Source organism: Mustela putorius, unplaced genomic scaffold (assembly GCF_011764305.1).
Source record: "Mustela putorius furo isolate JIRA1106 unplaced genomic scaffold, ASM1176430v1.1 tig00000275_pilon_pilon_pilon, whole genome shotgun sequence".
In the NCBI taxonomy this organism is placed as follows: domain Eukaryota; kingdom Metazoa; phylum Chordata; class Mammalia; order Carnivora; family Mustelidae; genus Mustela; species Mustela putorius.
The window spans coordinates 32427436-32451260 of NW_025421341.1; the positions used below are offsets into that span (position 1 = coordinate 32427436).

The 23825-nt window shown below is 40.0% G+C and overlaps 1 protein-coding gene across 22 annotated transcripts in view; it reads left to right on the plus strand.

The window, feature by feature from the left end:
- The window catches only part of SP140 (SP140 nuclear body protein), a 79600-nt gene that overhangs the window by 29843 nt on the left and 25932 nt on the right, over positions 1 to 23825 (plus strand). For 15 of the 22 annotated variants that reach the window (XM_045078851.1, XM_045078867.1, XM_045078866.1 and 12 more), the window contains 11 exons: positions 3069 to 3134; positions 3532 to 3615; positions 6845 to 6931; positions 7357 to 7461; positions 8265 to 8318; positions 10458 to 10541; positions 14123 to 14188; positions 14586 to 14669; positions 17892 to 17978; positions 18402 to 18506; positions 19316 to 19369. In XM_045078851.1, the coding sequence (XP_044934786.1) occupies positions 3069 to 3134; positions 3532 to 3615; positions 6845 to 6931; positions 7357 to 7461; positions 8265 to 8318; positions 10458 to 10541; positions 14123 to 14188; positions 14586 to 14669; positions 17892 to 17978; positions 18402 to 18506; positions 19316 to 19369 (876 nt within the window). The remainder of the gene's footprint in view (positions 1 to 3068; positions 3135 to 3531; positions 3616 to 6844; positions 6932 to 7356; positions 7462 to 8264; positions 8319 to 10457; positions 10542 to 14122; positions 14189 to 14585; positions 14670 to 17891; positions 17979 to 18401; positions 18507 to 19315; positions 19370 to 23825) is intronic. The other 7 variants (XM_045078863.1, XM_045078859.1, XM_045078861.1 and 4 more) reach the window with 7 other exon arrangements.

The window sequence follows — 23825 nt, forward strand, 5'->3', positions numbered from 1 at the left end:
ATACCCGAAACAAACACTCTAGCCAGGTGTCTCTTCTCTCTGGAACCAGAGCAACAGCCTCTAGTCTCATATCTTCCTTCCAGTCATGTTGCCCTCATACACAATCTCTCCAGGTTAACTAGAGGACTCTGAAAATGCAGGTTGGTCTATTCTACTTTCCTACATTAAGTCGATAACTTCCTATTGTCAGAAGGATTAAATCCACTTTCCTCCCCATCGGTCCAGCCTCATGTCTGTCCTGCAATTACCTCAAAAATTTGTATAAAACTTGTTTAGTAATTTTAATTATCTGATTACTCTTTCTCACCTGAGCTTTGGCACAGGCTTGGCCCTGTGCTTGGACAGTTTACCTGCCCATTCACTCACTAATCTGGTGAAATCATGTAGATATTAGATACCATCTCAGAGATGCCTTTTCTAATCCCCAAGATAAGCGTCAGGAAGAAGAAATAAAACCACAGCACCAGGGAAGCATGATGGGGAAAAAAGGGAGGTGGGAACAGACATGGGGAAAGAAACAAATCAAGATAAAGAGGAGTGCCAAGAGATCCCAAGAGTGAAACAGAGGTGGAAACAGAAGAGGCAGACACATGTGGGAAGGGTAAAAATGAGAAAGAGAACAAAGTGTGGAAGACAGGTGTGCAAAGTTTCTGACAGTCTCCATCAGATTACTGGGTTGTGGGAGACTTCCTTTTATCTTTGAAAAACTTTAAGACACAGGTATATAAACTGTTGTAACCCCTGTTTTGTGAATGGGAAAACAAAGCACAGAAAGGCATGCAGATTGTTTTTGCAAGGGCAAAGCAGAAAAGGCAGAGTGGGCAGCAGTGGATATGTCACTGAGGGAACAGTTGTGGGAAGCCACCTGGCAGTTAAGGTGGGGTACTGTGGTCAGAACACGAAGAGGAAGCCCCAGGAGTCCCACACATTCCCAAAGACGTTGGGTCCAACATAAGACCTTCATTAAGAGGAAAACTAAGGTGTTAATTTTAGCTATTCTGACTGGTGTGAGGTGGTATCTCATTGTGGTTTTGATTTGTATTTCCCTGATGCTGCATGAGGTTGAGCATTTGCTCATGAGTCTGTTGGCCATTTGTGTGTCTTCTTTGGAGAAATGTCTAACTGTGTGATGGGTATTAAGGAGGGCACTTGAAGTAATGAACACTGGGTATGTATGGTAATGAACACTGGTAATGTATGCAACTGATGAATCACTACATTCTACCACTAAAACTAATAATACAGTATATGCTAATTAAATTGAATTTATTTTTTTGTTTTCTTATTTTTTAAGATTTTATTTATTTATTTGACAGACAGAGATCACAAGCAGGCAGAGAGGCAGGCAGAGAGAGAGGAGGAGGCAGGCTCCCTGCTGAGCAGAGAACCCGATGTGGGGCTCGATCCCAGGACTCTGAGGAGAAGTGGGGACATAATTAGGTATACACAAGGGGAGGAAGATGGTGGATGGTCCTTAGGCAACAGGAGTGAGTCACCCTGAGGCCAGGTGAGCCCAGAGATTGACCAGATGGTTTGTGAAAGGAACAGCCCCACCTAGCAGATTCCCGAGTGTTCCATGCTTTCGCTGGGAGTTTTCTCATGATGATCTCCCCTGGTTTGTACTGAGATGACTAGGGGTTTCATTCCTTTCTGCAGAGCATGGCAATGCCTACTGGGAGACCCGTGAGGAAGAAGAGCCTCAGGAAGCTTTGAGTTCCCCACCAACATGTGGGCAAGATAAGGGAGGGATTGCCAGCCCTGGGCTGCAGGGTATCAGGCAGCTAAATTCAGAGCTGAACAGCATGGCCCTTATTGTTAGAACAGATGTATTCCCTCTTCATGTTGTGGTAGATAAATACTGGCAAAGACAGTGCCTTTTTTCCTTCACACTCTTTATGTCTATTTATAGGAAGGACTCAGTATTGTGATTTTAACCCCTGGCTACTTATTATTTTCTATAAAGAATCAAAAGTTAATTAAGTATATACCTAGTGCTTAATATTATTATTATATTGTCATAAACTTGTAGGCTTCAGATGAAATGTGGTTCTGAGATCTTCTTGTCAGAAGGAAAGATCAAGGGGTGCCTGGGTGGGTTAAGCCTCTGCCTTCAGCTCAGGTCATGATCTCAGGGTCCTGAGATCAAGTCCCACATCGGGCTCTCTGCTCGGCAGGGAGCCTGCTTCCTCCTCTCTCTCTCTCTCTGCTTGTCTCTCTGCCTACTTGTGATCCCTCTCTGTCAAATAAATAAAATCTTAAAAAAATTAAAAAAAAAAGAAGGAAAGATCAAGGGCCCTTGAACCCAAATTATAGCTTTTGTCATCATGTTATTGGATTATTTTGTGCTTTTTATTTTTTTTTCAATCTCCAAAATACTTTGGCAAGTGAGGCTTTAGGACTTGGGCTAGGGAAACTGCTATTATTTCTCCTTAGAGAAAGGCATGGAAGCACAGATGAAGATTACTTGTTTTTCCCTAAGATCAAGTAGGAGGAAGAGCAGGGACCCATGCCCTGAGCATCTCATTGCAGGTAGTGGCTATGTGAAGCTAACAGAGGTCAATGTGGGTCATGTAAGAAGAGTCCCAGGGGAAACAGAACAGGGCCTAAAGCAGAAAAACTTCCACTTTACAAGTAAAGAATGCCAGTTGGAAGGGGAAGAAATCAAGAGAGACAGTGACAGAAGCGGTGGACCCTGTTTTAGGGATTAGAGAGACCTGGAAGAAGAGAGATAGGAGGAATAAGCAGGAAAGAAATGATTAAGATCACCACCGAGGAAACAAAAAGATAGAAAAGTAAAGAAATAGAAGAAGTCGGGGGAGTGGAGCCCACAAAATCAAAGATGCACAAATATTTTCCTAGTGCAGAAGTGGAAATCTCTGGAGGAAGATCTATGGGAAGGAAATGGAGAAGCAGAGAGTAGGGGAGTCAGAGGAAGAAGGGCTCAGTTGGATCTCAAGTGGGGTCCTTGGAACAGATGTCCCTTTTCCCAAAGGGCAGCTCACCTGTGTTCTGAACATCCTGGCTGAGCTCATTTCCTTATTTCCCTTCATGGTCCTGTGATCCTGAAGCTCCCCAGATGATCAGTGAAGGAGAACCAGTGGAAGTGCCCAGGCAAGTGCTATGTGACGGGGAAGGTAAGTACAATTTCAATTTCCATTTTACCAACCAAATCTTTGTTTTTCTCTCTACAAGGAGGAAAATATCCCTTCTCTTCCCTCCTCCACTGATTCCCTTCCTCTTCACTTCTTCATACAGAAGAAATGTGTAAAGCCAAGTGAAAAGGGTCAAAAAGAGAGGGAATTAGGTGTATGGTAAGGGAGGGAGATGGGTGAACCATTCTCAGCCACTGGTGATAGTGACATGAGCCATGTTAACTTCCAGGCCAGGTGAACTCAAAGGCAGGAGGGTCTGAGGTCAGAGACATTCCCACCTGGAAGCTACTTGAGCCACCTTGATTGTCAGGGTGTTTTTTTCTGCTATTGTTTCCATTGGTCGTATGCTGGATCCTCTAAGGGATTATATTCTGTTCAGCAGAAGGTAACAGTGCCTGTTTAGAAATGTGTGATGAAGAAGAACCTCAGGAAGACTTGAACTCATTACCAGAAAGTGAATCAGGTAAGGGAGGGCAAATGGCAGGATTTCCCTCTTTTTTTTTTTTTTAATTGATGAATAGTATTCCATTGTGTGTATATGTATCTACCTATCACATTTTCCTTATCCATTCTTCTGTTGATGGACATGTAGGTTGTCTATGTCTTGGCTATTGTAAACAATGCTGAAATGAACATGGGGACACAGATAGCTCCTTGACACACTTATTTTGTTTCCATCACATATATACCCAGAAGTGGAATCGCTGGATGATATGGAGGTTTTAATTTTTAGGTTTTTTTTTTTTTTTGAGGAACCCCCATACTGTTCTTCATAGTGTCTATACCACATTACAATCCTACAAACAGTGCACCAAGACTTCCTTTTTCCCACATCCTTACCAGCATTGGTTATCTATCATGTTAATTATCTCTTTTACTTAACATCAACTCTGCCATATGCACAACCTAAAAATAGAGGTAACATCTCATGATATTTGCAGTCCCTGGGGTCAGGGAAGGAAATATTGAGTGGACATTGAGACTTCTGCCTACTACAATGAGACTTAAGTACATTTCTAGAAAATACCAGTCCAGTTGAGCCACTGACTTTCCCAAGTAAATAATGTAACATATTCTTATCAAATGGGACATCAAACAAAGCTGAGCATAAATGTATTAAAGAAAAGAATCTGGCTTTAGAAAAGAGTTATAGTAATTGGGTTAGGTACTACAGAGAAGTGAGTTGTACCTACTTTGTCAACTTCAAATCATGCATAGTGTAGACATACTAATGTTCAAATCAATTATAAATTGATTATGCGTAGGAGAATTTTCTAGGAATTCTAAAGTTATTCTTCCTTTATATTTAATCTGGTAGTTTCATTTTATTTTAATTAATTACTTAATTATTAATGATAGAAAATTTTATTTTTTTATTGTGTTATGTTAGTCACCATACAGTACAGCATTAGTTTTTTTTGATGTAGTGTTCATTGTTTGTGTATAACACCCAGTGCGCCATGCAATTTGTGCCCTCCTTAATACTCATCACCAGGGTCACCCATCCCCCCTACCCTTCTCCCTTCTAAAACTCTCCATTTGTTTCCCATAGTCCATAGTCACTCATGGTTCCTCTCCCATTCTGATTTCTCCCCCTTCATTTTTCCCTTCTCCTAATGTCTTCCATGCTATCCCTTATGTTTCAGAAGTAAGTGAAACCAAGATTTTATTTAGTTATTGGAGAGAGAGAGAGAGAGAGCACAGGAGCAGGGGGCAGGAAAGGGAGAAGCAGACTCACCGCTGAGCCAGGAACATGACATGGGGCTTGATCCCAGGACTCTGAGATCATGACTTGAGCCAAAGGCAGTTGCTTAACCATCTGAGACATCCAGGTACCCCTTAATCTGGTAGTTTCATTTGCAAAATAGATCCTTCCTATTAAATTTATGGAGATTTTTTAAAAGAAAAGAAACTGTTAGACGATGGTCTTAAATTAGCAGTTACTGGTTGGGACATGGGAACTTTTGGTCATCTTTCTCTTATAGAAGTACTACTAAAAGCATTGTTTACTTTTGACATGTCCAGACTTCTCCTTTGAAACTCAAAGTTATCTTTGGTGAAATTTTGCCATTTATTAAGAAAAGTGCAAGACTGATTCTGAGAGTACAAAGAAGAAGTGGAGTTCTTTCAGGGGGAGACTGTAGCTTCAACCAGGACACAGCCATGGCAAGTAGCAATGAGGTCACCACATGCAGTCCTTGATGAGAATTGTGTTCTGCAAGTGAATGGAGTATTGGGTTCATCCATTGAGCAGAGACTGCAAAGGGAACGTATGATTGATAACATGATAGCAGTTGACCTCAGATTATTTGCTAAACAAAATGATTTTGTTTCTCAAATTGATGAGAGGTTTTGGAGAGGGACTCAAGGCCAAGGGTGACCAAATATTTTTGCACACACTAGCTGCTGTCTAATGGACCCACATCCATCAATAAGTTTTGCATAGGGGACTTCTCAGGTCTGTGTCTCCATCTATTTGCTTTGGATCACTTCCTTCCAGCTTTCAAGAAGCACAAGAAAATCAAGAGCAAACAAACACACATAAGAAAACCTTTTGGAAAATAGACAAAAGTTAGAGTAAATGAAACAGTAGAAGAATAAAAAATATTAACAGAATATTTGCTAAATGCTACACCTCCAAACCAAAGTGTCTAACTACTTTGTGTCTAATTGCATATACATATTTAAGTAATAAGATTAATTCAGGGGATGCCTGGGTGGCTCAGTCAGTTAAGCCACTGCCTTTGGCTCAGGTTGTGATCCCAGGATCCTGGGATCAAGTACCACATTGGGCTCCTTGCTCAGCGGAGAGCCTGCTTCCCTCTCTGCCTCTGCCTGTCACTCTGCCTGCTTGTGCTCTCTCTCTCTCTGACAAATAAATAAATAAAATCTTAAAAAAAAATAATTCAGAAATAAGAAATCAATGAAACAAGGCAGAGCTCAAGTCATTATTGAGATGGATTTATCAGTCACCCAATCTGAGTCGGGCACAAGAAACAGTGGATTGGGTCTATTGGCTCAAAGATCCCACATGGTGTTGCTAAACAAGAGTCTTCAAGATGGCTTGGTGGGAAATCCATTTTTGGAGGAATAGACCATCATGCCATAAGCAAGATGCATGGTGGAAGGAGGTCTGGTACTTAGAGAATATAGTTTCTTTTTAAAAGGAAATTGCTTTTAGATAGAGTTTTAGGAAGCTTGTAGTTCAGGAACTGCAGACTTTCAGACCTGGGGAGTGTTTATAACTAGGTTATCGTTTAGTCATAAAAACAGGCTTTCTGGAATGCGGCTCTTGCTGATGGGCTGATTTTCAGAAGTGTGAGGTTGTCACTGACTGGCTGGCTTTAAATGTGGTTAGTGATGTAAGTAGTGATGGACCAACTAGGATGAGTTTAGAACTGTTCTCATAATTACTTTTTACTATTTTCAAAGAATAGCTGTTTTTTTCCTGAAAGGATAAGATCTTTTTCCTTTATTCTTGAGGCTACAGGTAGAAAAGTAGGAATAAAAGAAAGCAGAATGAGGTATAAAAGATGGGAAAAGCATGCCTTTGGCAGCTCTAGGTTGTGATTATTGGAGCAGGTGTAGTCTTCTTTTAGCTCAGGATATCATGGTGCAACATGAAAGCACCAGAAGCTCTTCCCTGGTCACTTTCAGGATCCATGGACTGTAATTTTCTTGCTTCTCTTTAGTATCTGGAAAACTAGAAACTCTCCAAATGAATAGAGAGGAAGAATCAGAAGAGCTTAGTTCCAGACTACTACTCTGTGATGGAGAAGGTAATTATGACTTATAGAATAAGAAAAACAGAAACATCTTAATCTCACAAAACAAACTGAGGGTTGCTGGGAGGAGGGGGGGTTGGGAGAAAGGGGGGTGGGGTTATGGACATTGGGGAGGGTATGTGCTTTGGTGAGTGCTGTGAAGTGTGTAAACCTGGTGATTCACAGACCTGTACCCCTGGGGATAAAAATATATGTTTATAAAAAATAAAAAATAAAAAAAAAGAAAGAAAAACAGAAACAGAGCTGATAAAGAGAAAAAGACAAGGGAGGAAAAAGGGAGACTTAAAGGAAAGGCCAGAGATGGGGATGGTCAGTGGAAGATTTCAGAGGAAGAAGCAGAGAAGGGGCGATCAAGAAGGCTACAGAAAAGGGGGTACCTGAGGTAAATTAAAGTCTTCATACATCACATTTTGGCCCAGAAGCTGAGCTACCAGCAGATGGAAATGAAAAGTGTTCCTGTGTTATGTGCTTTTCAAAAGATGTGCCAGAAGGTCCTGAAAGTAGCCAAACATGTGACATGAGGGGTAAGGCCACCGGAGAGTTATGGTATGGGAGTGGCTCTAGGGGCTGGGTAGTGGCAGGTGGTCCAGTCCATTCCAGTATCCTGTTCCCTGTTTTGTTTGACCTGACCCTTTTGGGAATAGTAGAGAGGCAAGAGATCATAAGAAAGTTTTGTTTAACAGGATGGCCCTGCCAATTACACATGAGTGTTGTAGTAGAAATACACACTTAAAGATGGCAGTATCATGTTTACTACATTAGTCTACTAATAATGAACACTTGCATTTATAAAGTGATTTCCATCCCTGTCACACCCAATCTTCTGTGGAGCCCAAGAAAGCCAAGCATACTTCTGCTAGTACATAGCAGTGTCTTTTTGTCACAACCTTAGAAAAATCTCAAAAGATAATTAGTGATGCCACTAGTGATGCCACTAGTGATGTCAAGAGGAAAGACTATCCTTAACTCAGCATATATTTTTGATGGATGCCCTCTAGCATGTTGCTGGTTTATCTAGTGATTTCCTGTAAATATTTTCACATAAGATTTTGTTTAATCTTAATACCTGGACAAATGTTCCTGAGTAAAGTGAAGTACAAAGGTATTTCACAGTGTTTTTCCAAGGACTGTTGAGAAACAAAAGAAGACCTGGGGCCCATCTTGGACTGCTACTTCTGAACTCAGTAGGTTTTTAGTCCCTTCAGAAGGGAGAGAGAAATAACCCAAACATCTTATAAATTCAAGTCTTCTGCAGTATGAGTAATCCTAAAATGTGTAATTTTGTTTTTGAGTTCTGTTTCCTCACCCTCACCTGTCAATTCTCTAGATACTGTGGATCTTGAAAACACCTCTTCTTCGGGAAGACTCAAGAGGAAGAGAAGTAAGAGTACATAAGATTTTACTTGCTTTTGATGTTAAAAATGAGATTTTTAATGCTAGAATTGCATTATTACTATTTACAATATTAAGTGATGATAATATGCTATCTGCCCAAAGATGTCCATATCTTAATTTCTGGAATTTGTATTACCTATTATCTTATGTGGCAAAAGAGATTTTACAGATATAATCAAGTTAGGGACCTTGGAAGAGGAGATTGTTCTGGATTATCTGAGTAGATCCAATATAATGGAATAGGTCTTCCTAGCTGTGGAGAGAGGGGGAGTGGCCATGGAAGATAGTCACACAGAGATATCATATTGTTGGCTGGAGGAGGAGGAAGATGGAAGGAAAGAACCAGGAATATGGATGACCTCTGGAATCTGGGTCAAAGATATGTATTCTACTGCACAACCTCCAGAAAGGAATGAAAGCTTACTGGAATCTTTATTTTAGCCCAGAGAGACCCTTGTCAGACTTCTAATCAACATAACTGTGAGATAATAGATTTATGTTGTAAGTCACTAAATTTGTAGTCATGTTATGGCAGCAGTAGAAGAATAATACAGACTTTGGTTATTGGAGGTGGAGAGTGCAATTGTAATGCATTCCTAAAAATGTAGAAATGTTTTTTGGAATTGGACAGTGGGCAAAGGGAAGAATCTTAAGTGGAATGATAGAAAATGTCTAGATTGCCTTAAGCAGTTTGTTAGAAATATGGGGCTGCAGACTCTGCTAGAGAAAGCTTGGAAGTGCAGAACATGGTAGAGAAAACCTATTTTGTCTTAGAGGATATCCAAATCATCATGAGGACTTGGTAGAAATATGGAAGTTCAAAGTGTCACTGGTGACACTTTGAAGGAGATAAGGAACATGTTTTTTTAGAAACTAGAGAAAGGGGAAGCCTTAGTATGCAGTGGCCAAAAGCTTAGCAAAATTCTGTCCTGCTGATAGTGTGGAAGGCCAAATTTTATGGATATATAGCTAAGGAGGTTTCTAAGCAAAGTGATAAAGGTGCCACTGGTTTCCACTTTGCTGCTTATAGCAAAATGCAAGGGGAAAGAGGTAAATTGAAGGAAGAACTGCTTAGCAAAAGGAGTCAGGATTTTTTAAAAATTTTTTATTACTTTTCAGCGAAACAGTATTCATTGTTTTTGCACCACACCCAGTGCTCCATGCAATCCGTGTCCTCTCTAATAACCCACCACCTGGTTCCCCCAACCTCCCACCCCTCCGCCCCTTCAAAACCCTCAGATTGTTTTTTTTTTTTAAAGATTTTATTTATTTATTTGACAGAGAGAGATCACAAGTAGGCAGAGAGGCAGGCAGAGAGAGAGAGAGGAGGAAGCAGGCTCCCTGCTGAGCAGAGAGCCCGATGTGGGACTCGATCCCAGGACCCTGAGATCATGACCTGAGCCGAAGGCAGCGGCTTAACCCACTGAGCCACCCAGGCACCCCTAAATTGAATTTAAATAAAGAATTTTTAAGAAGAGAAAAAAAGAAAAACTGGGTATGGGTTTCCAAATGTTTCAACTGTTTGACAACATTCTTAAGGGCCTGTGGACAGGAGAGTATTTTAACGGCCCCTTCTGCTCTAATAGAATGTAATCATCAGTCTTCCACCTTAGTATAAGAGAATTGTTTCTAGTGTTTTTGTGGCTGGGCCTGTTTCACCTCCTAAAATAAAAGTTTTCTTGAGTTTAAAAAAAATAAGGGAAAAACTGATGTTGGTGGGGAGAGAAAGGGAAATACTGACAGAGAGCATTGGAATGGACTCAACCACTTGGGCTTGAAGACATCTAGAGTAAGAAAGCTTGACAGAGCAACGAGAGAAAAGAGATACATTATCACTGAGAAGCAAAAACAAATCTAAGGCCTAAAAACAAGAGATGGGGTAGAAGCCCAGACAATGGAAGAGGTGCACGGTTAGGAACAGATGTGTGGAGGCAGGAATGCAGGTGGGACAGTGAGAAGTGGACAGAGGAGATGTAACAAGATGGCAGAAAGCAGAACAAGACAATGTGGTTCCAAGGGGCCCCATGGAGCAGGCAGCTTGCTTTCCCATCCTGGTGGAGCATGGACATGATGAGGTCTGCTCCCATCACCCTCCATGGTCCATAATGTCCTTGTGTCTCTGCAGCGACCTATGATCCCAGAGTTTCCCCAGTGACTAATGAAGGAGAACTAGAGGAGATGCCCAGTCAGCCAGCAGAAGAGGGACAAGGTAATTCTTTTTTTTTTTTTTTTAATCATTAAATGTTTTGTTAAATGCTTTGTAGCTCCAGAAGTTGGGAGATTTGTTCTCCTGATAAAAGATATCTCTTAAAAGTCCACTGTCAATAGTAGACTAGTTTCTTTCTTTCTTTTTTTTTTAAATTTTTAATTCTGATTTAAATTCCCAACTCTCTCAAGAAGCTTTTGTTTTCTGATCAGCATGGAAAAAAAAATCTTGCCTTTCTGCCATCCTACCATTCTATTCTTCATATTCACATACATACAAGTAAGACTGTGTCCATTTTCTGTCTTGTTTTTTCCAAAACTGTGAGAGAGACTAAGAATGATGGTGAACAGAGCTCCTGAGTTCTCAAGTCGGGGAGAACACAGGGAGACAGGATATAACAGAGGTAGGCTGGGGCACCAGAGCAGAAGGGCCTGGGTCATTTTATTAAATGTCCACAAAACCCCAAATAACAGCAGGTTATGGCAATTGAAGCAATGAGATCATTTTCAGCCTACTTCCATCAGTATCAGCAGTATGGACGTAAGTTTTGTGAATGAGTGATAGGTTTGCACTTTAAAAGGTCCCTAGGGAGATTGTTAGCATAGAGCTGATAAGAGAAGGCTGTCTGGTATTGTGGTCCAGGTGAAAAGGGAAGAACTTCTGTCAGTTTGGGAGGAAGCATCTGTGAGAACAAGGAAAATAGATAAAATAAGGGAAATTTTAAAGCATCCAGAGGGAAAGACTCAGAGAAACAGAGGTAGAAAAGGAGAAAGTGAGAGACAACCTGGAAAGGGTGTAAGTTAATGGAGAAATGAGGTATGAAGATGAAAATTAGAGAGATTATATAATAATTTGGCAAATAAACATCAAAATAATAATAATGTGAAAGAAAGCTAAAGGAGACTATGTAGAGAAAGAGTTATATAAAAATAATTTTAAAATCAATAAGGAGTGGAAACTGCTGTATAGGGGAAAGTTGGGATCTTATAAAGCTGAAGTACAAGTCTAGACATGAGCATCTTCCAACAAAAGGAGTCTATCTTGGTAGTGAGTTTTCAGATTTAATCTCCCCACGTAGGAAGTGGTGCCCAGAACATAGTCAGAAACCAATAACCCTCTCCTTGGCTGTCTCAGTTACTCCCAGGTAATAGAATGAGTCTCAAGTGCATGCCTGCTAGGGACACCTGTCTCCCAAGGTCATCCCTCTGTGTACCTGAACGCATTTATCACAGGATCCTCTCCATTTAGATGACTTCCAGGAACTGACACTTCCAAACTGATGCTAACACCTTCTTCTGTGAAACTAGAAACTCCTTCTCCAGAGTTTGCTTCCTTGTTAAAGGGGACATGAATATAGCATTTCCTCTTGCTCCCATTCTCTCCATTTTCTCCACTTTAGCATGATTGTTATTTGCAAGATGTCAATCAGATCATATTACTTTCTGATGTAAACCTGGTGATCTTTGTTGTCTTAGGATTAAATCAGTTGTTCTTCCTGTGGTCTTCTGTGTCTCCCACTCACCATGGTGCACCAGTTTATTGTTTCTGCCTCATCTCTCATGATAGTGTAAATATTTTCAGTGATTGCAATGTTATAATATTTCTTTTATATGTGGGCGTTAGAACAACTTTTCCTTGTGCGTGGTGGTGTTGCCTTGACCTAGTCTGTTCCTTATTCCACCTCCTGATCAGGTTGTACAGTACTATTTTAGGGATACCTCTCCTAACTTAGAAGAAAGGAAGCAAGAAAAAACTGAGTGAGATAGGGAAAGGTAATAAAAACACTAAAGAGTGCCAGAGGCACAAGAGAAAAAGATACAGAAGAAAAGGAGACAGAAACACATCCAAACAAAGAGAAGCACTTGGAGACACTGACAGCCGGAGATAAGGGCAGAGACAGAAGTACTAAGCAGGGACGATGGGAAACGAGGAGAAGTGGGGACATAATTAGGTATACACAAGGGGAGGAAGATGGTGGATGGTCCTTAGGCAACAGGAGTGAGTCACCCTGAGGCCAGGTGAGCCCAGAGATTGACCAGATGGTTTGTGAAAGGAACAGCCCCACCTAGCAGATTCCCGAGTGTTCCATGCTTTCGCTGGGAGTTTTCTCATGATGATCTCCCCTGGTTTGTACTGAGATGACTAGGGGTTTCATTCCTTTCTGCAGAGCATGGCAATGCCTACTGGGAGACCCGTGAGGAAGAAGAGCCTCAGGAAGCTTTGAGTTCCCCACCAACATGTGGGCAAGATAAGGGAGGGATTGCCAGCCCTGGGCTGCAGGGTATCAGGCAGCTAAATTCAGAGCTGAACAGCATGGCCCTTATTGTTAGAACAGATGTATTCCCTCTTCATGTTGTGGTAGATAAATACTGGCAAAGACAGTGCCTTTTTTCCTTCACACTCTTTATGTCTATTTATAGGAAGGACTCAGTATTGTGATTTTAACCCCTGGCTACTTATTATTTTCTATAAAGAATCAAAAGTTAATTAAGTATATACCTAGTGCTTAATATTATTATTATATTGTCATAAACTTGTAGGCTTCAGATGAAATGTGGTTCTGAGATCTTCTTGTCAGAAGGAAAGATCAAGGGGTGCCTGGGTGGGTTAAGCCTCTGCCTTCAGCTCAGGTCATGATCTCAGGGTCCTGAGATCAAGTCCCACATCGGGCTCTCTGCTCGGCAGGGAGCCTGCTTCCTCCTCTCTCTCTCTCTCTGCTTGTCTCTCTGCCTACTTGTGATCCCTCTCTGTCAAATAAATAAAATCTTAAAAAAATTAAAAAAAAAAAGAAGGAAAGATCAAGGGCCCTTGAACCCAAATTATAGCTTTTGTCATCATGTTATTGGATTATTTTGTGCTTTTTATTTTTTTTTCAATCTCCAAAATACTTTGGCAAGTGAGGCTTTAGGACTTGGGCTAGGGAAACTGCTATTATTTCTCCTTAGAGAAAGGCATGGAAGCACAGATGAAGATTACTTGTTTTTCCCTAAGATCAAGTAGGAGGAAGAGCAGGGACCCATGCCCTGAGCATCTCATTGCAGGTAGTGGCTATGTGAAGCTAACAGAGGTCAATGTGGGTCATGTAAGAAGAGTCCCAGGGGAAACAGAACAGGGCCTAAAGCAGAAAAACTTCCACTTTACAAGTAAAGAATGCCAGTTGGAAGGGGAAGAAATCAAGAGAGACAGTGACAGAAGCGGTGGACCCTGTTTTAGGGATTAGAGAGACCTGGAAGAAGAGAGATAGGAGGAATAAGCAGGAAAGAAATGATTAAGATCACCACCGAGGAAACAAAAAGATAGAAAAGTAAAGAAATAGAAGAAGTCGGGGGAGTGGAGCCCACAAAATCAAAGATGCACAAATATTTTCCTAGTGCAGAAGTGGAAATCTCTGGAGGAAGATCTATGGGAAGGAAATGGAGAAGCAGAGAGTAGGGGAGTCAGTCAGAGGAAGAAGGGCTCAGTTGGATCTCAAGTGGGGTCCTTGGAACAGATGTCCCTTTTCCCAAAGGGCAGCTCACCTGTGTTCTGAACATCCTGGCTGAGCTCATTTCCTTATTTCCCTTCATGGTCCTGTGATCCTGAAGCTCCCCAGATGATCAGTGAAGGAGAACCAGTGGAAGTGCCCAGGCAAGTGCTATGTGACGGGGAAGGTAAGTACAATTTCAATTTCCATTTTACCAACCAAATCTTTGTTTTTCTCTCTACAAGGAGGAAAATATCCCTTCTCTTCCCTCCTCCACTGATTCCCTTCCTCTTCACTTCTTCATACAGAAGAAATGTGTAAAGCCAAGTGAAAAGGGTCAAAAAGAGAGGGAATTAGGTGTATGGTAAGGGAGGGAGATGGGTGAACCATTCTCAGCCACTGGTGATAGTGACATGAGCCATGTTAACTTCCAGGCCAGGTGAACTCAAAGGCAGGAGGGTCTGAGGTCAGAGACATTCCCACCTGGAAGCTACTTGAGCCACCTTGATTGTCAGGGTGTTTTTTTCTGCTATTGTTTCCATTGGTCGTATGCTGGATCCTCTAAGGGATTATATTCTGTTCAGCAGAAGGTAACAGTGCCTGTTTAGAAATGTGTGATGAAGAAGAACCTCAGGAAGACTTGAACTCATTACCAGAAAGTGAATCAGGTAAGGGAGGGCAAATGGCAGGATTTCCCTCTTTTTTTTTTTTTTAATTGATGAATAGTATTCCATTGTGTGTATATGTATCTACCTATCACATTTTCCTTATCCATTCTTCTGTTGATGGACATGTAGGTTGTCTATGTCTTGGCTATTGTAAACAATGCTGAAATGAACATGGGGACACAGATAGCTCCTTGACACACTTATTTTGTTTCCATCACATATATACCCAGAAGTGGAATCGCTGGATGATATGGAGGTTTTAATTTTTAGGTTTTTTTTTTTTGAGGAACCCCCATACTGTTCTTCATAGTGTCTATACCACATTACAATCCTACAAACAGTGCACCAAGACTTCCTTTTTCCCACATCCTTACCAGCATTGGTTATCTATCATGTTAATTATCTCTTTTACTTAACATCAACTCTGCCATATGCACAACCTAAAAATAGAGGTAACATCTCATGATATTTGCAGTCCCTGGGGTCAGGGAAGGAAATATTGAGTGGACATTGAGACTTCTGCCTACTACAATGAGACTTAAGTACATTTCTAGAAAATACCAGTCCAGTTGAGCCACTGACTTTCCCAAGTAAATAATGTAACATATTCTTATCAAATGGGACATCAAACAAAGCTGAGCATAAATGTATTAAAGAAAAGAATCTGGCTTTAGAAAAGAGTTATAGTAATTGGGTTAGGTACTACAGAGAAGTGAGTTGTACCTACTTTGTCAACTTCAAATCATGCATAGTGTAGACATACTAATGTTCAAATCAATTATAAATTGATTATGCGTAGGAGAATTTTCTAGGAATTCTAAAGTTATTCTTCCTTTATATTTAATCTGGTAGTTTCATTTTATTTTAATTAATTACTTAATTATTAATGATAGAAAATTTTATTTTTTTATTGTGTTATGTTAGTCACCATACAGTACAGCATTAGTTTTTGATGTAGTGTTCATTGTTTGTGTATAACACCCAGTGCGCCATGCAATTTGTGCCCTCCTTAATACTCATCACCAGGGTCACCCATCCCCCCTACCCTTCTCCCTTCTAAAACTCTCCATTTGTTTCCCATAGTCCATAGTCACTCATGGTTCCTCTCCCATTCTGATTTCTCCCCCTTCATTTTTCCCTTCTCCTAATGTCTTCCATGCTATCCCTTATGTTTCAGAAGTAAGTGAAACCAAGATTTTATTTAGTTATTGGAGAGAGAGAGAGAGAGAGCACAGGAGCAGGGGGCAGGAAAGGGAGAAGCAGACTCACCGCTGAGCCAGGAACATGACATGGGGCTTGATCCCAGGACTCTGAGATCATGACTTGAGCCAAAGGCAGTTGCTTAACCATCTGAGACATCCAGGTACCCCTTAATCTGGTAGTTTCATTTGCAAAATAGATCCTTCCTATTAAATTTATGGAGATTTTTTAAAAGAAAAGAAACTGTTAGACGATGGTCTTAAATTAGCAGTTACTGGTTGGGACATGGGAACTTTTGGTCATCTTTCTCTTATAGAAGTACTACTAAAAGCATTGTTTACTTTTGACATGTCCAGACTTCTCCTTTGAAACTCAAAGTTATCTTTGGTGAAATTTTGCCATTTATTAAGAAAAGTGCAAGACTGATTCTGAGAGTACAAAGAAGAAGTGGAGTTCTTTCAGGGGGAGACTGTAGCTTCAACCAGGACACAGCCATGGCAAGTAGCAATGAGGTCACCACATGCAGTCCTTGATGAGAATTGTGTTCTGCAAGTGAATGGAGTATTGGGTTCATCCATTGAGCAGAGACTGCAAAGGGAACGTATGATTGATAACATGATAGCAGTTGACCTCAGATTATTTGCTAAACAAAATGATTTTGTTTCTCAAATTGATGAGAGGTTTTGGAGAGGGACTCAAGGCCAAGGGTGACCAAATATTTTTGCACACACTAGCTGCTGTCTAATGGACCCACATCCATCAATAAGTTTTGCATAGGGGACTTCTCAGGTCTGTGTCTCCATCTATTTGCTTTGGATCACTTCCTTCCAGCTTTCAAGAAGCACAAGAAAATCAAGAGCAAACAAACACACATAAGAAAACCTTTTGGAAAATAGACAAAAGTTAGAGTAAATGAAACAGTAGAAGAATAAAAAATATTAACAGAATATTTGCTAAATGCTACACCTCCAAACCAAAGTGTCTAACTACTTTGTGTCTAATTGCATATACATATTTAAGTAATAAGATTAATTCAGGGGATGCCTGGGTGGCTCAGTCAGTTAAGCCACTGCCTTTGGCTCAGGTTGTGATCCCAGGATCCTGGGATCAAGTACCACATTGGGCTCCTTGCTCAGCGGAGAGCCTGCTTCCCTCTCTGCCTCTGCCTGTCACTCTGCCTGCTTGTGCTCTCTCTCTCTCTGACAAATAAATAAATAAAATCTTAAAAAAAAAATAATTCAGAAATAAGAAATCAATGAAACAAGGCAGAGCTCAAGTCATTATTGAGATGGATTTATCAGTCACCCAATCTGAGTCGGGCACAAGAAACAGTGGATTGGGTCTATTGGCTCAAAGATCCCACATGGTGTTGCTAAACAAGAGTCTTCAAGATGGCTTGGTGGGAAATCCATTTTTGGAGGAATAGACCATCATGCCATAAGCAAGATGCATGGTGGAAGGAGGTCTGGTACTTAGAGAATATAGTTTCTTTTTAAAAGGAAATTGCTTTTAGATAGAGTTTTAGGAAGCTTGTAGTTCAGGAACTGCAGACTTTCAGACCTGGGGAGTGTTTATAACTAGGTTATCGTTTAGTCATAAAAACAGGCTTTCTGGAATGCGGCTCTTGCTGATGGGCTGATTTTCAGAAGTGTGAGGTTGTCACTGACTGGCTGGCTTTAAATGTGGTTAGTGATGTAAGTAGTGATGGACCAACTAGGATGAGTAGAACTGTTCTCATAATTACTTTTTACTATTTTCAAAGAATAGCTGTTTTTTTCCTGAAAGGATAAGATCTTTTTCCTTTATTCTTGAGGCTACAGGTAGAAAAGTAGGAATAAAAGAAAGCAGAATGAGGTATAAAAGATGGGAAAAGCATGCCTTTGGCAGCTCTAGGTTGTGATTATTGGAGCAGGTGTAGTCTTCTTTTAGCTCAGGATATCATGGTGCAACATGAAAGCACCAGAAGCTCTTCCCTGGTCACTTTCAGGATCCATGGACTGTAATTTTCTTGCTTCTCTTTAGTATCTGGAAAACTAGAAACTCTCCAAATGAATAGAGAGGAAGAATCAGAAGAGCTTAGTTCCAGACTACTACTCTGTGATGGAGAAGGTAATTATGACTTATAGAATAAGAAAAACAGAAACATCTTAATCTCACAAAACAAACTGAGGGTTGCTGGGAGGAGGGGGGTTGGGAGAAGGGGGGTGGGGTTATGGACATTGGGGAGGGTATGTGCTTTGGTGAGTGCTGTGAAGTGTGTAAACCTGGTGATTCACAGACCTGTACCCCTGGGGATAAAAATATATGTTTATAAAAAATAAAAAATAAAAAAAAAGAAAGAAAAACAGAAACAGAGCTGATAAAGAGAAAAAGACAAGGGAGGAAAAAGGGAGACTTAAAGGAAAGGCCAGAGATGGGGATGGTCAGTGGAAGATTTCAGAGGAAGAAGCAGAGAAGGGGCGATCAAGAAGGCTACAGAAAAGGGGGTACCTGAGGTAAATTAAAGTCTTCATACATCACATTTTGGCCCAGAAGCTGAGCTACCAGCAGATGGAAATGAAAAGTGTTCCTGTGTTATGTGCTTTTCAAAAGATGTGCCAGAAGGTCCTGAAAGTAGCCAAACATGTGACATGAGGGGTAAGGCCACCGGAGAGTTATGGTATGGGGGGAGTGGCTCTAGGGGCTGGGTAGTGGCAGGTGGTCCAGTCCATTCCAGTATCCTGTTCCCTGTTTTGTTTGACCTGACCCTTTTGGGAATAGTAGAGAGGCAAGAGATCATAAGAAAGTTTTTTGTTTAACAGGATGGCCCTGCCAATTACACATGAGTGTTGTAGTAGAAATACACACTTAAAGATGGCAGTATCATGTTTACTACATTAGTCTACTAATAATGAACACTTGCATTTATAAAGTGATTTCCATCCCTGTCACACCCAATCTTCTGTGGAGCCCAAGAAAGCCAAGCATACTTCTGCTAGTACATAGCAGTGTCTTTTTGTCACAACCTTAGAAAAAATCTCAAAAGATAATTAGTGATGCCACTAGTGATGCCACTAGTGATGTCAAGAGGAAAGACTATCCTTAACTCAGCATATATTTTTGATGGATGCCCTCTAGCATGTTGCTGGTTTATCTAGTGATTTCCTGTAAATATTTTCACATAAGATTTTGTTTAATCTTAATACCTGGACAAATGTTCCTGAGTAAAGTGAAGTACAAAGGTATTTCACAGTGTTTTTCCAAGGACTGTTGAGAAACAAAAGAAGACCTGGGGCCCATCTTGGACTGCTACTTCTGAACTCAGTAGGTTTTTAGTCCCTTCAGAAGGGAGAGAGAAATAACCCAAACATCTTATAAATTCAAGTCTTCTGCAGTATGAGTAATCCTAAAATGTGTAATTTTGTTTTTGAGTTCTGTTTCCTCACCCTCACCTGTCAATTCTCTAGATACTGTGGATCTTGAAAACACCTCTTCTTCGGGAAGACTCAAGAGGAAGAGAAGTAAGAGTACATAAGATTTTACTTGCTTTTGATGTTAAAAATGAGATTTTTAATGCTAGAATTGCATTATTACTATTTACAATATTAAGTGATGATAATATGCTATCTGCCCAAAGATGTCCATATCTTAATTTCTGGAATTTGTATTACCTATTATCTTATGTGGCAAAAGAGATTTTACAGATATAATCAAGTTAGGGACCTTGGAAGAGGAGATTGTTCTGGATTATCTGAGTAGACCCAATATAATGGAATAGGTCTTCCTAGCTGTGGAGAGAGGGGGAGTGGCCATGGAAGATAGTCACACAGAGATATCATATTGTTGGCTGGAGGAGGAGGAAGATGGAAGGAAAGAACCAGGAATATGGATGACCTCTGGAATCTGGGTCAAAGATATGTATTCTACTGCACAACCTCCAGAAAGGAATGAAAGCTTACTGGAATCTTTATTTTAGCCCAGAGAGACCCTTGTCAGACTTCTAATCAACATAACTGTGAGATAATAGATTTATGTTGTAAGTCACTAAATTTGTAGTCATGTTATGGCAGCAGTAGAAGAATAATACAGACTTTGGTTATTGGAGGTGGAGTGCAATTGTAATGCATTCCTAAAAATGTAGAAATGTTTTTTGGAATTGGACAGTGGGCAAAGGGAAGAATCTTAAGTGGAATGATAGAAAATGTCTAGATTGCCTTAAGCAGTTTGTTAGAAATATGGGGCTGCAGACTCTGCTAGAGAAAGCTTGGAAGTGCAGAACATGGTAGAGAAAACCTATTTTGTCTTAGAGGATATCCAAATCATCATGAGGACTTGGTAGAAATATGGAAGTTCAAAGTGTCACTGGTGACACTTTGAAGGAGATAAGGAACATGTTTTTAGAAACTAGAGAAAGGGGAAGCCTTAGTATGCAGTGGCCAAAAGCTTAGCAAAATTCTGTCCTGCTGATAGTGTGGAAGGCCAAATTTTATGGATATATAGCTAAGGAGGTTTCTAAGCAAAGTGATAAAGGTGCCACTGGTTTCCACTTTGCTGCTTATAGCAAAATGCAAGGGGAAAGAGGTAAATTGAAGGAAGAACTGCTTAGCAAAAGGAGTCAGGATTTTTTAAAAATTTTTTATTACTTTTCAGCGAAACAGTATTCATTGTTTTTGCACCACACCCAGTGCTCCATGCAATCCGTGTCCTCTCTAATAACCCACCACCTGGTTCCCCCAACCTCCCACCCCTCCGCCCCTTCAAAACCCTCAGATTGTTGGTTTTTTTTTAAAGATTTTATTTATTTATTTGACAGAGAGAGATCACAGTAGACAGAGAGGCAGGCAGAGAGAGAGAGGAGGAAGCAGGCTCCCTGCTGAGCAGAGAGCCCGATGCAGGACTCGATCCCAGGACCCTGAGATCATGACCTGAGCCAAAGGCAGCAGCTTAACCCACTGAGCCACCCAGGTGCCCCTCCTCAGATTGTTTTTCAGAGTCCATAGTCTCTCATGGTTCAGGATTTGATGATTTGAAAAGGTCTCAGCCTTTCCAAGCTGCAAAAGGTGCTAAAATTTGGAGCTTCACTGTCAGGAAAAGTGTGGTCTGTAGTGATAACCAAGAGTATGGCCTTACAACTTTCTGCTAATGCGCCAGAAGTAGTGAACAGTCAGTGTATTCAGTCAACGAGGAAGAGGTTCTTTGAAGGGATTAAGTATGTGACTCACAGATCCCCTCAGCCATGTCCACAGAAGTAAAACAATAGATACATGATTGTATAGGAAAGATCTGTGGAAGGGTCTGTCTAATGGAGGAGATCCCCGTGACATACATGGGAGTGCTATGATCCCTAAGGATCTTCTATCAACAGAAGCAGGGACATCCAAGTCCTAATCTCTGGAACCTGTAACTGATTACTTCACATGGTAAGAGACTTTGAGGGTGTGATTAAACTAAGGATCTTGAGATGGGGAGACTGTCCTGGATTGTGTAGGTGGCCGCAATCTAGTCACCTGGGTCCTTCAAATCCTGTAGCCTCCAGTGAGGAACAAAGCCCTGTAGATACCTTGGTTTTAGCCCTATGAGATTTGTGTCAGATTTCTGCCATTCAGAACTGTAAGATAATAAGTTTGTATTCTTTTAAGCCATGAAGCATATGGCAATTTATTACAGAAGCAATAGAGAACTAACACTTTTCATAAGACCAAAAAATGAAAAAAGGAATGTGGTTAGATCACATCTTTTAAAATAGCAATTTACATTTTTTTTCAAAATGCTCACATATTTATTTATTTACTTATTTATTAATATATGATCTTTGTTGGGTTTCTGGATGGTGCAGTTGGTTGAGCATCGGGCTCTTGGTTTTGGCTTGGGTGGTGATCTCAGGGTCATAGGATCGAACCTGGGGTCAGGCTCCACACTTAACTTGGAGTCTGTTTGGGTTTCTTTCTCCCTCTCCCTTTGCCCCTCCCCACCATGTGCATGTGTGTTCATATGCTCTCTCAAATAATAAATAAATTAATCTTTAAATATTAAAAAATAAAATATATGATCTTTGTAAACTTTAACATATATCTTTCCAGATTTTTTTCTAGGCATATATTAACACATTTAGAATTTTATCATAAATCTGAATAAATCTATTCATACAGTTAGATTTTCTTTACTTTAGAGCAGTATTTCTTGCACAAAACTTTACAAACATTTAACATTTTACCTGTAAAAGTTTACCATTCATTCCTGTTTTAATTTGCATTGTTTTCATTTTTGTTGTGGTTGAACATTTTCCAGTTATTATTGGTCATTTGATTTCCTCCAAAAAATGCTTGGTGCATGTGTCTTGCTGGTGATACAATCCTGCTGGCTTTTTTTTTTTTTTAACCATGCTGAACAAGCATAGAACTAATAATATATATACTACATTTTGCTGTTATATGTTGTTATTTTGCGTTGTTTGATGTTATTCTTTTTGGTTGGTATTATCTTTTGTCTTAAGGAAGCTGGAAAATTTTATGTAGTAAAATCTGTCAGGCTTTTCTTTTATGGTTTCTAGCCTATACTTAAAATTTATGGAGATATTTCCCACCTCAAAATTTTAAAAAATATTTGTATTTGCTTTCAGAATATCAGAAGTACTTAATACTTTTTAATGTTTATACCTATATTTCACATTTTTTGTGCATGATGTGAGACACTAATTTCAAGAAATAACCCCAATGTTTTTTCTTTATGACTTGAAATGTCCTTTTTATGTGCCTTTCCTTATATTCTTGGATCTGTGCCTGCACTCTGAAACACTGGTTTGTTTATTTCTACTCTGAAACACTGGTTTGTTTATTTCTAATGCATAGCAATTGGTTTAATTACAAAGCTCTCAAGTATATTTTGCTATTTCTACTCTTTATAGTTTCTTTTGCAAGGAAAAAAGTAAACAATGCAGGGAGGAACATCAGAAAAGAGATTTCAAAATTTTTCACCACTGTTGTTCAACATAGTACTAGAAACTCTAGCAACAGCAATCAGAAAACAAAAAGAAATAAAAGGTATTCAAATCGGCAAAGAAGAAGTCAAATTCTTTCTCTTCGCAGATAACATGATACTTTATATGGAAAACCCAAAAGACTCCACCCCCAAACTACTAGAACTCATCAATTCAGTAATGTGGCAGGATACAAAATCTATGTACAGAAATCAGTTGCTCTCTTATACACTAACAATGAAAATATAAAAAGAGAAATTAGAGAACCAATTCCATTTACTACAGCATCAAGGACCACAAGATACCTGGGAATAAACATAACCAAAAGGTAAAGGATCTGTACTCGAGGAACTACAGAACCCTCATGAAAGAAATTGGAGAGGGCACAAAAAGATGGAAGAACATTCTATGCTCATGGATAGGAAGAATAAACATTGTTAAAATGTCTATACTGCCTATAGCAATCTATACTTTCAGTGCCTTCCCGATCAAAATTCCATCGGTGTTTTTCAAAGAGCTGGAGCAAATAATCCTAAAATTTGTATGGAACCAGAAGAGACCCCAAATTGCTAAGGAAAAGTTGAAAAAGAAAAACAAAACTGGGGATATTATGTTGCCTGATTTCGAGTTTTACTACAAAGCTGTGATCCAAGATAACATGGTATTGGCACAAAAACAGACATAGGCCAGTGGAACAGAGTAGAGAGCCTAGATATAGACCTGCAACTCTATGGTCAAATAATCTTTGACAAAGCAGGAAAAAATATACAGTGGAAAGAAGACAGTCTCTTCAATAGATGGTGCTGGGCAAATTGGACAGCTATGTGTAGAAGAATGAAACTCGACCATTCTCTTACACCATACAGAAAGATAAACTTGAAACAGATAAAAGAACCTAATGTGAGGCAGGTATCTGTCAAAATCCTAGAGGAGAACTTAGGCAATAACCTCTTTGACATCAGCCACAATAACTTCCTTCAAGATACGTCTCCAAAGGCAAA